General features: G+C 46.0%; 1 protein-coding gene across 1 annotated transcript; it reads right to left on the minus strand.

Moving 5' to 3' along the window:
* Positions 1–6498: 6498 nt before the first annotated feature.
* On the minus strand, positions 6499–9934 carry LOC140116792 (uncharacterized). Its single transcript, XM_072133231.1, has 3 exons — positions 9850–9934; positions 9495–9764; positions 6499–7217 (listed from the first exon to the last, which is right to left on the minus strand). Exons 2-3 carry the CDS (start codon positions 9705–9707, stop codon positions 6729–6731), a joined length of 702 nt encoding a protein of 233 aa, XP_071989332.1. The 5' UTR covers positions 9708–9764; positions 9850–9934; the 3' UTR covers positions 6499–6728.
* Between the last annotated feature and the right edge of the window lie 4612 nt (positions 9935–14546).

The following is a 14546-nucleotide window of genomic DNA, read 5'->3' on the forward strand; positions in this document are numbered from 1 at the left end:
GCTCGCCTACTCTCCCTCGCTACTTGTCCCGCAGAACTACGCACTCTGCCGCTAGCGCTGTCAGAAGGGAAATACTGTTTCAGCTTGTGCACCAGGGCCTGCTGGTATTCATGCATTCTCACACTCCTTTCCTCTGCAGGGATGAGAGTGGAAAGATTTTGCTTGTACCGTGGGTCCAGGAGAGTGAACACCCAGTAATCGGTGCTGGAATAAATTCTTTGAACGCGAGGGTCACGGGATAGGCAGCCTAGCATGAAATCTGCCATATGCGCCAGAGTACCAACGCGTAAGAATTCACTCCCCTCACTGGCCTGACTGTCCATTTCCTCCTCCTCCAACTCCTCCAACTCCTCTTCTTCTGCCCATACACGCTGAACAGTGAAGGACTCAACAATGGTCCCCTCTTGTGTCTCGCCAACATTCTCCTCCTCTTCCTCCTCATCCTCCTCCACCTCCACCTCCTCCGATATGCGCTGAGAAACAGACCTAAGGGTGCTTTGGCTATCAACAAGGGAATCTTCTTCCCCCGTCTCTTGTGACGAGCGCAAAGCTTCCGACTTCATGCTGACCAGAGAGTTTTTCAACAGGCCAAGCAGCGGGATGGTGAGGCTGATGATGGCGGCATCGCCACTGACCATCTGTGTTGACTCCTCAAAGTTACTCAGCACCTGACAGATATCAGACATCCACGTCCACTCCTCATTGTAGACTTGAGGAAGCTGACTGACCTGACTACCAGTTCTGGTGGAAGTTGACATCTGGCAGTCTACAATCGCTCGGCGCTGCTGGTAAACTCTGGATAACATGGTCAGTGTTGAATTCCACCTCGTGGGCACGTCGCACAACAGTCGGTGAGCGGGCAGTTGGAGGCGGCGCTGCGCTGCCCTGAGAGTGGCAGCATCTGTGCTGGACTTCCTGAAATGCGCACAGATGCGGCGCACCTTCGTGAGCAAATCTGACAGATTGGGGTATGTCTTGAGGAAACGCTGAACTATCAGATTTAACACATGGGCCAGGCATGGCACATGTGTCAGTCTGCCGAGTTGCAGAGCCGCCACCAGGTTACGGCCGTTGTCACACACAACCATGCCTGGCTTCAGGTTCAGCGGTGCCAGCCACAGATCAGTCTGCGCCGTGATGCCCTGTAATAGCTCTTGGGCGGTGTGCCTTTTATCGCCTAGGCTCAGCAGTTTGAGCACCGCCTGCTGTCGCTTAGCGACGGCACTGCTGCTGTGCCTAGAGCTACCGACTGATGGCGCCGTGCCCACGGATGGTAGTTCGGAGGAGGAGGTGGAGGAGGGGTGGGAGGAGGAGGAGGCATAGTAGGCCTGAAACACCTGGACCGAGGTAGGCCCCGCAATCCTCGGCGTCGGCAGTATATGACCAGCTCCAGGGTCAGACTCGGTCCCAGCCTCCACCAAGTTAACCCAATGTGCCGTCAGCGATATATAGTGGCCCTGCCCGGCAGCACTCGTCCACGTGTCCGTGGTCAGGTGGACCTTGTCAGAAACGGCGTTGGTCAGGGCACGGGTGATGTTGTCTGACACATGCTGGTGCAGGGCTGGGACGGCACATCGGGAAAAGTAGTGGCGGCTGGGGACCGAATACCGAGGGGCGGCCGCCGCCATGAGGTTGCGAAAGGCCTCGGTCTCTACTAGCCTATAGGGCAGCATCTCCAGGCTAAGCAATCTGGAGATGTGCACATTAAGGGCTTGGGCGTGCGGGTGGGTTGCACTATATTTGCGTTTCCGCTCCAGCGTCTGGGGTATGGAGAGCTGAACGCTGGTGGATGCTGTGGAGGATCGTGGAGGCGACGATGGGGTTTTTGTGGCAGGGTCCTGGGCAGGGGGCTGACTATCAGCTGACACAGGGGAAGGAGCAGTGGTGTGCACGGCCGGAGGTGAACGGGCTTGTTGCCACTGAGTGGGGTTTTTAGCATTCATATGCCTGCGCATACTGGTGGTAGTTAAGCTAGTAGTGGTGGAACCCCTGCTGAGCCTGGTTTGGCAAATGTTGCACACCACAGTCCGTCGGTCATCCGGTGTTTCCTTAAAGAACCTCCAGACTTCTGAAGATCTAGCCCTCGCCGCAAGAGCCCTCACCACGGGAGCTTCACTAGTTGACACATTTGGCGCTGATGCACCAGCTCTGGCCCTGCCTCTCCATCTGGCCCCACCACTGCCTCTTCCAACCTGTTCTGGTCGAGGACTCTCCTCCGTCTCAGAAGCACTGTGTTCACCCGGCCTCTCAACCCAGCTTGGGTCTGTCACCTCATCATCCTCCGATCCCTCAGTCTGCTCCCCCCTCGGACTTCCTGCCCTGACAACAACTTCCCCACTGTCTGACAACCGTGTCTCCTCATCGTCGGACACCTCTTTACACACTTCCACTACGTCAAGAAGGTCATCATCACCCACAGACTGTGACTGGTGGAAAACCTGGGCATCGGAAAATTGCTCAGCAGCAACCGGACAAGTGGTTTGTGACTGTGGGAAGGGTCCAGAAAACAGTTCCTCAGAGTATGCCGGTTCAAATGCCAAATTTTCCTGGGAGGGGGCAGACTGGGGGGGAGGAGGCTGAGGTGCAGGAGCTGGAGGAGTGGCGATTTCGGTGACATGGGTGGACTGCGTGGAAGACTGACTGGTGGACAAATTGCTCGAAGCATTGTCAGCAATCCACGACATCACCTGTTCGCACTGTTCTGGCCTCAACAGTGCTCTACCACGAGTCCCAGTAACTTCAGACATGAACCTAGGGAGTGTAGCTCTGCGGCGTTCCCCTGCTCCCTCATAAGCAGGTGGTGTCTCACCCCGCCCAGGACCACGGCCTCTGACCCCTGCAGTAGTTGGACGCCCACGTCCCCGCCCTCGTCCTCTACCCCTAGCCCTCGGGTTAAACATTTTTAAAATGAGAGTTATAACTTTAATTTTTTTTTAACTTTTTTTTGTGTTTTTTGTTTTTTTTGTTTTTTTTTGTGTTTTTGAGTTTTTAAAACCAAACGATGCTATCCTATTGCTATGGCTATTTTCTAGCCAAGTATGAAAGCACACTACTATGCCAGATGAGATGACACTGAGTTATTAAACAAAATAAACGTAAAATAAAAAAGGACAAATGGCAGACTGTGCCTAATTGAAATCCAACCCCTACTAAATTTTCCCACTTCGGTCTTTGCTATGGATATGTGCGTCACTAAGCGCAAAACACAGCGGTCGCAAGTCTCACTACAAATTGCTCAGAATTGGCTAGTACATGCACTGCAGCAAGTACAGCCACCAGCAGATCAACCAGAAATCAAATATATAGAACGCTACTGTAGGCGTAAGTAAGCTGTTTGGATTCTCCTATGGCTATTTTCTAGCCAAGTATCAAAGCACACTACTATGCCAGATGAGATGACACTGAGTTAGTGCCTAATTGAAATCCAACCCCTACTAAATTTTCCCACTTCGGTCTTTGCTATGGATATGTGCGTCACTAAGCGCAAAACACAGCGGTCGCAAGTCTCACTACAAATTGCTCAGAATTGGCTAGTACATGCACTGCAGAAAGTACAGCCACCAGCAGATCAACCAGAAATCAAATATATAGAACGCTACTGTAAGGGTAAGTAAGCTGTTTGGATTCTCCTATGGCTATTTTCTAGCCAAGTATCAAAGCACACTACTATGCCAGATGAGATGACACTGAGTTAGTGCCTAATTGAAATCCAACCCCTACTAAATTTTCCCACTTTGGTGTTTGAGGTGGATATGTGTGCCACTAAGAGCTAAACACAACGGTAGCAAGTCCCCCTGCTAATTCCTCACAAAATGGTACTAGATGCAAATAAAAAAAAAAAAAGTATAACGTTATTGTAGCCCTAAGAAGGGCTGTTGGGTTCTTGGAGAATCACTCCTGCCTAACAGTAAGCTAATAGAACACCCTAACGCTTTCCCTGACCAGCAGCAGCTCTCTCCCTAGCGGCATCCAGACACAGAATGATCCGAGCAGCGCGGGCAGCGGCTAGTCTATCCCAGGGTCACCTGATCTGGCCAGCCAACCACTGCTATCGACGTGTAAGGGTACCACGTCATGCTGGGTGGAGTGCAGAGTCTCCTGGCTTGTGATTGGCTCTGTTTCTGGCCGCCAAAAAGCAAAACGGCGGGAGCTGCCATTTTCTCGAGCGGGCGAAGTATTCGTCCGAGCAACGAGCAGTTTCGAGTACGCTAATGCTCGACCGAGCATCAAGCTCGGACGAGCATGTTCGCTCATCTCTAGTTAAAGCCTTGGCCCACTGAAGGATTCTTCTTCTAACATTTGGTTAAAGCCCTGGCCCAATGAAAGATCCTTCTTCTTCTAACATTTGATTTGAGTCTAGCACCACTGGAGGATCCCTATTTTTACAGTCCAGGGAAATGGGGTCATATGTGGATCACACTGACTTCACACCATGCACAGGATGAGATTCCTTGCATCATACAGAAATATGATGCAAAGATTGCCTAACTGCTTAGATCTGACTGGAACTGTGCAAATGCTGCAGTTTGGCCTGATTTCTGTATGATGCAAGGACCCCCCGTTTTGTGCAATGTGTGCAGTCCGTGGGAACGCAAAGGGAAAAATAATTTTTTTTCTATGTCACTAAAACACAACCTAAATTTCTCCTTGACAAGACTCACAAACAGAGGTTGAACGTGAGTCATGGTAATAGTGTGATTTTGTGTTATCAGATATTGAAGGTACAGGGCCTGTGTAGCAGAAGACCCATTTCCTTTGTCCCTATGACAACACTTACTGTTCCAATGCTTGGATAGTGTTATCTTAGGCACATGGGGTCTCAGCAATTATTCTTATGTAGAAAATATGTTAGAAAATAGAAGTCACAATGGTTCTATAACGTTATAATTTGCATTTTAAGGGTTTTTCCTAGTTCTCCTCCTTCACCCATTAGGATTTGAGTATAACTGGATGTAGGAGTGATTTCCTTACAGGCTGCTGCCCAGCACACGTCCATATCAATGACCTTAATGTTTTATCTTGCAGCTTTGTTGGTTACGGATGTGATTTTATGTGACCGCGCTGCGTACGATTGTTTTCCACCTAGAAAGGATTTCTTATCACACAGCAAGGACAAAGTGGAATTCATGTAACCTTCAAAGTATTCTTGTTTGTAATATAAAGTTATGATTTTCCCAGGAGGAAAAATACAGAAATAATATAAGTGGGAACAGACACCAGCAACAAAAATCACTAAATTAAAGGGGTTGGCCACTTTACCTCATGTTTTTGTAATATGTGTAAGTGTGTGTGTGGGGGGGGGGGGGGGGCAGGGTATGAGGTAATTTACAAAAATATACATCTACTATTAGTTCTGTCTTGATATATTAAGTGAAGCCTCCTGTATTTTACCTCATCAGCCAGACATTCCTGTCCATAAAATGGCCGCCGATGGAGGGTCATGTGATCTCTATCTGTTCCTGAATAATATGAAATACTAAAGAGCACATTATCTCCATGTGCATGTACATAACACATGAGCAGTCGGGACAACTCAGTTTGTGTAAAAGGATGAAGACCAAAATGGTTGTCCCAACCTTCTACCTCTTTTTTTTACCTCAGGGATGTCCACATTACCGAATAGGGAAGGGGGACGTAGCTAGTGCCATCACAATCTTTAATCTGAAGTTGATGTGTAAGACAACCATCAACCTTCACCATTATGAAAAATGGAACATAGTAGGTAGAGGAACCTAAGTACCAGGCTTTGACGTAAGAAGGAGCCATTTTGCTATTGCTGGGAGGCTGAATCTTCCATGTAACGCCTACAGTATATGGTCATCCTTTGAAGTCTCGTAGAAGCAAGTGTATGGTGTGATGGCTGAGTATGCGCCTCACCGCTCCATTCACCCCGACACCCGTTGAGGGTCACAGTAGTCACAATGATAGTTGTGGGTCATTGGTAAAAAGGGGTTGTCCAGTAAGAAATAAATACATGTAAAGGCGCTCTTCAGGGGTCACTAAAATATGAGTTACATCTTTCTGCTCTCCAGCATGGTTGGTCACATGTTCCCATTGTACTTCAGGTGTCTCCGGAAAGTGCGTCACTATTCCAACAAGTGACCTCTCCTTTCCTGTAGTTTCCCGAGACACCAAGGTCCGATGCAGGGGCGTAACTTGAGTGGGTGCAGAGGTTGCGGTCACACCAGGGCCCAAGAGGTTTAGGGGGCCCTTATGGTGTCACTTTCCCATATGAGAAGACTATTACTATAAACTGTACATTATAGTCTGGGGCCTGGCACAGACTTTGCACTGGGGCCCATCAGCTTCTAGTTACCCCACTGGTCCGATGCATTAATACTGGTGCAGCCTGGGATCAGGCAGAAAAATCATTGTTGTGATCCCTCCGAAGTTCCTTTACATGTCATTTTATCTGACTGGACAACCTGTTTAATGGCGGCTTTCATCACATAAGTCAATTTGGAGGTGGTTCATTCAGTACAGACTGGAATAGGAAGACTATGGGACTACATCTACTATCCACCTTGTGTTATTTTATTATTATCAACACTCAGAACATTGTGCATTATTATTTAGGAATACAAAACATGTAAAAATTCTTCTTCATTGTGAACTTTAAGTGTTATACAAAAATTCAGTTTGTGACTTATAATTGTGTTAATAAAGTGTAAATTGTGTTTTTCTGCTTCTATACGTCCATTGTTGTGCGTTGGGGGTTGTGTATTTGGTTACACCAGGGACTTGGTGCTGCCCTCTGGGCTGGAGAACACACTTCTTTCTCCATAGTAATGGCCGCCATCCTCATGATTAGACAATGGACAGCATCGAGTCCCACTATAAAAGACAGGGGTGCTAGTGACGACGGTGCTCATGCGGGGAGAGTTTGGAGGTGTCAACGAGTAATTGTTATTGTTTGTGCATTTTTTGAGGGAGATCTTATAAGTTGTAGGTGTCTCATACATGGTCATGACGTATTCAGTGTCTTCAGGTTTGTTTTCTACCATCGTAATCTTCGTCAGGAGAGATTTCAACACAATAAGAATGCAAATGAATCCAAAGATGAAGATCCCATCTCCAAGGGAGATGGTAAACTGGTAGTCACCAAAGGTCTCATTGGGGAACGTCCTGGACTGCTGGACGAGGCATTTTACAGGATGGGGATGGACATCTGTGTCATTTGACCAGTCGATTGGGTTGTAGCTGAATTTAATATGGTCCTATAATTAGAAAAGAAAAAAGCCTGAAATAGGTTTGTAGATCATAGATAAAGTCCTCTCCGCTAAACACTTCATAAAACCTTAACTTTTAGTCTCTGGTGTAACTAGGAGAGGCAGGGCCCCATAGAAATCTTAAGGGGTCCCTTTTCCCTATTGCAATAAAACACAACATAAAACACATCTATTTCGTAAATGCAATGTTGACCACAGTGTGATTAGGCAAATCTCCTCTTCTCAGCTTAAAAACGCACACATTAATGCCACATGTGAACGCACCCTGAGGGCGCTTTCACACAATGCGTTGCGTCACGTTTTTGATGCATTCCATAGGCTTCAGCCTTGATCACATGCTGCGATCACGATTCAAGCCTTTGGAATGCGTCAAAAAGGCAATTAAATAATGCGATGCAATGCATCCTGTGAACATGCCCTCACCGTGCGTTCATACGTTCAATTTTTCAGATGCAGTTTTTGAATCCCAAACCAGGAGTGGAGTGAAAATAGAGGAGTAGCAGCACTTCTTAGGCTGGTGCCACACATAGCGCTTGCAAAGGCAAACAAAGTAGCGCCCACCGGGCCGGGCCTCGGCCCGATCGCATCGGCGTTTCTATGAAAACGCCTGCCATCGGGAACGAGTCGCCGGTGTTTTGCGTTAAATTAACCGATTGTGTGGCACCAGCCTTAACCCCTTAAGGACACAGGGTTTTTTCGCTAATTTCTCGCTCTCTACCTTCAAAAATCCATAACTTTTTTCTGTGTACAGACCTGTGTGAGGGCTTATTTTGTGCGTAACAAATGTTACTTTCCCGTGATGTTATTTATTATTCCATGCCGTGTACTGGGAAGCAGGAAAAAAATTTGCAAATGTGGAAAGATTTACATGCATCACGTTCTTGTGGGCTCAGTTTTTGCGACTTTCACTCTTCGCTCCAAATAACACCTCTGCTTTATTCTGGTTCGGTGCGATCGCGGTGATACCAAATTTATTCAGGTTTTATTGCGTTTTAATACATTTTCAAAAATTAAACGAATGTGTAAGAAAAAGGAAAAATTTTTTTGCCATCTTCTGACACTAATAACTTTTTCATACTTTGGTGCACGGAGCTGGGGGAGGTGTCATTTTTTGCGAAATAAGCCGACGTTTTCATTGCTGCCATTTTGAGGTCTGTGCGACATTTTAATCACTTTTCATTACATTTTTTATGTCATGTAAAAAGGTGTAAAAGTCGCATTTTGGACATTTAGGCGCCATTTCCCGTCTCGGAGGTCACTGTCGGTTATAACCGGTTTTGATAGATCGGGCATTTTGGGACGTGACGATACCTTATGTGTGATTTTTACTGTATTATATTTAATATCAGTTCTAGGGAAAGGGGGGCGATTTGAATTTTTAATATTTTATAAATTTTTTGAAACTTTTTTTTTTTCACTATTTCTTAGACCCTCTAGGGTACATTAACCCTAGATGGTCCGATCATTCCTACCATATACTGCAATACTACTGTATTGCAGTATATGGAGTTTTTGCACATGATTCATTACAATGAGCCACTGGCAAGCACCGACCGCAGGTGATAGCGATGGGTCTTTGCTGCAATATGCAGCAAAGCCCATCTCTGTATGAAGAGGGCTCAGCCCTCTCCTCTCAAACAGCTGAAGAGGAGATTTGTCTAATTTCATTGGTGTCAACATTGTGTTTACAAAAAAACAGGTGTTGACGTAATGTTAATGCATGCGTTTACAAAGCGCAATGTTGACAACAATGTAATTAGGCAAATCTCCTCTTCAGCTGTATGAAAACGCATGCGTTAGACGCAAACAAAACCCAACGTGTGACCGCAGCCTAAACAAACTGAAAATGGATGCGTTTTTATATGTTTACCATACATTTAGCTTGAACTATTTTTCTTAATTTCTGGAAGTGTAAGCAGCTGTGAAATGGATTATATCCAGCAAAACAAATGGTAAACATACAAAAACGCATGCGATCGGCAATCAGCGCCCGGTGTCTTGTATTGTGTAAATGCACCGGGAGCGGATTGCTGATCACATGAGTTTGCATAGAAACGTATAGATGATCGGTCAGGGGCTGCGCGAGTGCGTTTTGATTCTGTTACAAAACACTATTGTGTGACATCACGATCCGTTTCCTGCAATCTCTGGTTCTGATGCTTCTGGGCTGGGAATGGGTCATGTGATAGATACATAATCTGAATAATAAGCTAGAATCACAGCACAGAGCAAGACAAGTGTAATAATGGAGATCATAACCCTCACCTGATCTGGGCTGACGGAGGAGGCAGCGGCGGCCAGGACCAGCAGCAGAGATTCCCTGCACAGGAGGCCCAGGATCCGCATTCCCTGTAGTTTTGGGTTATAATGTATAGAAGACATGGGGTGACGTCTCTTTCCTAGTGTCTGTGTCTCCATCCTCCCTGCAGCCTGAGACTGGCTGCACCTGCCTCCTTCTGCCCCAGCTGCCCCCAGCATGCTCCAGGAGGGGCAGTTTCCTTCTCATACAATGTTTCAGGCCAAGAACTGACGTTGCTGTAAAAAGGAAGTTGTGCACATACAACGTGATCTCTACTCACTTCTAATGCCGTTCCAACAAAATGTGAGAAAGCGCACTCACCCTGAGGAGAGTGTTGTATCCTTTTCCAGAATTCTCAGCATACATTGCCTTTAAGACTCCGTACTCCATTAAAGTGGTATATACCCCTTTCTAGCCACTAGGTGGCAGTCCCTGGATACTTAAACTTTTACAGAACTTTCTTTCTGTGATTATAACTAGTGATGTACAGGCAGTCCCCGGGTTACGTACAAGATAGGTTCATTAGGTTTGTTCTTAAGTTGAATTTGTATGTAAATCGAAACTGTATATTTTATAATTGTAGATCCAGACAGAATTTCTTTTTGCCTCAGTGACAAATGGAGTTTAAAATTTTTTGCTGTAATGGACCAAGGATCATCAATAAAGCTTCATTACAGACACCTTACAGCTGATCATTGCAGCCCGGGACTATAGTAACATCCAGAGAGCTACACCAGAGGTCATAGGGGGCAGAGGGGTCCGTCTGTAACTAGGGGTCGTCTGTAAGTCGGGTGTCCTTATGTAGGAGACCACCTGTATAATAATAATGGATGATAATAAGTAAGATGCAGCAGGCTTGGATTCTTTTGCTTTGTTGCACAGCTCCCCTACTGATGTTTAAAGGGGCTTCCCAGACTTTTATATTGGGCATTATTTATTACATATCCACAAGAAATATAATAAATACTTTTGCGACCCCATTTTACATCAAACGGTGTTTTCCCGAAAATAGCCCAAGCTGGTTACTCCCATTGAAACTGCACCCATCAGGGACAACCCCTTTTTAAAGGGAATCTGTCACCATGATTTACCAGCTTTAACTAGCTGTTTTGTTATCTAGGGCTGAGCCTCACAAGCCCCCCATACATATATTTTTATAGTCCAGTAGCTCCTTCTGTGGCAAAACTTCACTTTAGAAATATGCAGATGAGGCTGAAGTGCCTGGGGCGGCGTTACCCGAGCGCCTAGGGCGGCATGGGGGGCATGTGTGGGCATGTGTGGGCAGTTAGCTCAGGTAAGTCAATCATGAAGAAGTTTTTCTTTATGGATAGCAATTAGTTTAAAGTGCGTTCCATCCCTGGCACATTACTGTTTAGCTGATGGATGGGGAGTAGTGATGGGTCATTAGCAAACGAGTTGGCATGAAGAACCGCCTCTTTCCCGTGAACAATGAGATCTGGCTCCCTTCAGTGAGCTGATAGCTCACTTAACCCCACCCCTAATCCTGTTAAAATCCGGTTGAAAGTGGAGTGAAGTGACTGAGGCTCCATATTATAACTTTTTTAAGGGGCAGTTCAGGAGCCAGAAGAGGCGACTCTTCTTAGTGAGTAGAGCCTAATGATCCAGGTCATTAAGAAGAGCCGGACTCATGGGCTAATCACTAATGGGGACAGCGCTGTGACTGCATTTAGATCAGTGGAATATGGGGGGGGGGGAGGATTCCAAAATAGTGTCATCTGCTCAAGGTTTGCGCTATATTCCCCTCTGCAGTCTGTAATTTTCTGTTGTTTCTGAGCTGGTGGAGGGAGACCTAGCTGCTGTGACTCACTGCTCCACCTTCCCCTTTCCATTGTCTTCAATGTAATCTGACATCTCAGTGAGCTTCTGTCCATCTTTCTACAAAGATGAAGTTCATCTGCTTTTTCAGCATGAACCTCATTTTATGAGGATGCAATTTTCGCTCAGCACCACCCACTGTGCACACATATCCTTTCACCATTTTTAAGAGGTCTTTAAACTGCACCAACCTAGAAGCTGTGTCTAGGTCATACTGCACGTTTCAAAATCATTAAACAAAGTGTGACTAGTGGGGGCCCTCAATTTCCACATAGACCTAGCTGCTGTGACTCTAGGCTCCGCCTCCCCATAGACATCTATGTAATCTGACACCTTAGTGAGAGAGAGTCAAGGAGGGAGGTCAAGAAGAGCCAAAGTAAGTAGAGAAGGAAGCCTTTTCCTCTGATATTTCAGAATACTATGAAGCTGCGGTTTACACTAAGTTTAATAAAAAATAGGTAAATCTGGCAGTGAAGGTGGAGGGGGAATGTTGATGAGAAGGTTTAGGGAACGGCTTGAATACATATGACTGCGTCCTGATTATCCGTTGGTTTTTTATCATCTGTCTTTGTCTTTTCGGCACTTCTTACAAGTTTCTTAAAGTGGTCGCCTAAACTTGTGATGCTGTCCATGTAGGAGGGGTTATCGTAACACTGAGGAGCCCCATGCGGAGATTTCATGGGTTTCTTCATTTTCTTGCACTCTCTTTGCATATATTCAGCAACGAATTCATCTACCACCGGTTCAGCATGTAACTGGTTAACCACCATGGATGAAATAATAATGAAGGCAAAAAATCCAATAACCACAATGATGAACCATCCGGCGTTGACCTGTTCCGAGGACAGATCTGTGGTCTGCAGTGGAGTAAAACTGCTGGGTGTGATTGGTGGGAGGATGGTATCCCAAATCTGCGATCCGTTCTGTGCCATTGTAGCATCACCAGCGGGGACTAAAATAATAGAGAAAAATAATATGAAAAAAATTGTATAATATTTTAGATGCTGCTAGATCCTTCAGATCTCTCTGTGGCTCTATGGATTCATTATACCTTACACATTGAGACCCCAGTAATTGGCTCTGATCTGCAAGAGACCTGGCAGCAGGTGTTCAATTCCCCCCACAGCGCCCCCAGAGGGGAAAGGAAACATTACACAGTGACATAAAAAGATTGATCATCCAATTCGAAACTCTCCAGAAACTTTGCTAATTTATGGGGGTTCTAATTTTTAAAAACACAGTAGAAAAAATAGATAAAAACCTTAAAATTAAAATCACCCCTGCTAGATATTGCTGCTTCTCAGAATGCCCGATCTATCAAAATATAAAACCAGTTATTCCTGGGAGTGAACCCCGTAATGGAAAATATCCCCCAAATATCCAAGTTCGATTGAAATTCAATTTACCCAATACCCATTCCCTCTGCTATTGGGGGATGTAGATTTTTGTGGCCCCCTGTGCTGCCCTAAATGTTGGGTTTGGCTCATTATCACCTATTATCACCTATGGGAGGTATCCTTCCTTGGTATGTTGATTTTGTAGGGGTATTTCTGTTGTCAGAGGTTGGGGGCTTGAGGTTCCAAATCCTGGAAACAGGCAGCAGTCCCTCATCACAAGTGTTATGTGCACCTTTTATGGGATTTTAATGATTTATGTTGACCTGGATGGGACGTGAACCCAGAACTCCAGTACTGCAAGGCTATAGTGCTAACCACTGAGCCACAGTGCTGCCTTCTCCTCTTGATGTATCTCTAAAACCCCAACTCCCTGCCCCCTTTCGGCCCCATAGGCACGTCCCTCTATAAACTAACTCCGTCCTAACAAAGAGGCATTTGCCATATTCGCAAATTCTTAGCCGAGAAAGTGAACAAGTTATGAACTGAGAGAACTTTATGTACGTTCTTGTGTCATATCTTATGATTTATTATGGTGCCTAAAGGGTCAGTCGTCCAATCACATGCATTTTTTTCTAGAAAAATATCCGGGGTATGCGAAGCTGAAGATCGACTATATCTACTATACAGTATAACTAGACTAGAAGCAGAACATACGCGCCAACTCACCCGATAGCTCCGGGGGCTCACGATAAAGCCGGAGACCTTTCCCGAGCCATGGAAGATGGGCCAATCACCCGGGCCTACTGCAATATACTCATATGCCCACTACTCCAAAGTCACACCCCTGAAAAAGTGGTGGAGGTGAATGTCTTAAAAAATTTGGAGGCCGAAAGCAAAGTTATGTCTCAGAGCCCCCATATGCTAAATGTCACCCCTTTGCAGCTCGCCCCTTATGTCCTTTCCCTCCCACTAAACTGTAGGCGTAAGAAACAAGACCAAGAGGAGGTGGAAGATTACAGCATTGGGCAGCACCAAGGGGTGGAAAAGGAAATGGTGGCCTTCGCCCACTTCACCCACTTGCATTGCTGTGTGGGGCTCCACGAAGTTGTGTGGGACTGGGATGTGTTATGTGGAAATCCATCCACGTCCAAGTGGTGTCACCATATGATTGGCAGGGTAGATGACCTCCCATGGGTGCCGTAACTTAATATCAAGAGAATTTCATGACTTAGTATAGTTAAAGGGGTCTTCATGCTGGAATTTTTTTGTTTGAAGGTCAAAATGGCATTAAAAACACTAGTAATACTTCCCTGACTGATCCCAATCCAGCGCTCGCTATGTCCTACTCTTCTCTACTTCATGGTCCTACTAGGACAATCCCTGTTACCAGCAGTCACCAGTCTCAGTGATCGGCTGAGTGGTTAGTTATGGTTTGGGATCGGGAGGTAGAGGCTGGTGGGGTCCGGGGTAGGGTCACCACCTGCTCGTTGAATGTAGGGGGGGCTCTTGGGCAATATAGTTACCCGGCTCCTGTGTCTCTCAACTTTTTTTGGTAAAGTCCCTAGACACTGGTGGGAGAGCACCCATGTAATAACTGCCCATCCCCCACATATAGCAGCTCTCACGCTCCGGCCGTGTATTAGGTGTCAGCGCTTGTGTAGTTTTTATATCATGTGACTCGCACTCTTTTATGCGCCTTGTATTTGCTTACACAGCAGTCTATAATTTCATGGAATTATCCAGACGATGATTTTATATTGATTTAATCCCCTTGTTTTTGCATCTGACGTAACTTCACAAGAAAGTGATAGATAGGATTTCATCCCTGAAGATGAAGCGACTGCT

Source organism: Engystomops pustulosus, chromosome 2 (assembly GCF_040894005.1).
Source record: "Engystomops pustulosus chromosome 2, aEngPut4.maternal, whole genome shotgun sequence".
In the NCBI taxonomy this organism is placed as follows: Eukaryota; Metazoa; Chordata; class Amphibia; order Anura; family Leptodactylidae; genus Engystomops; species Engystomops pustulosus.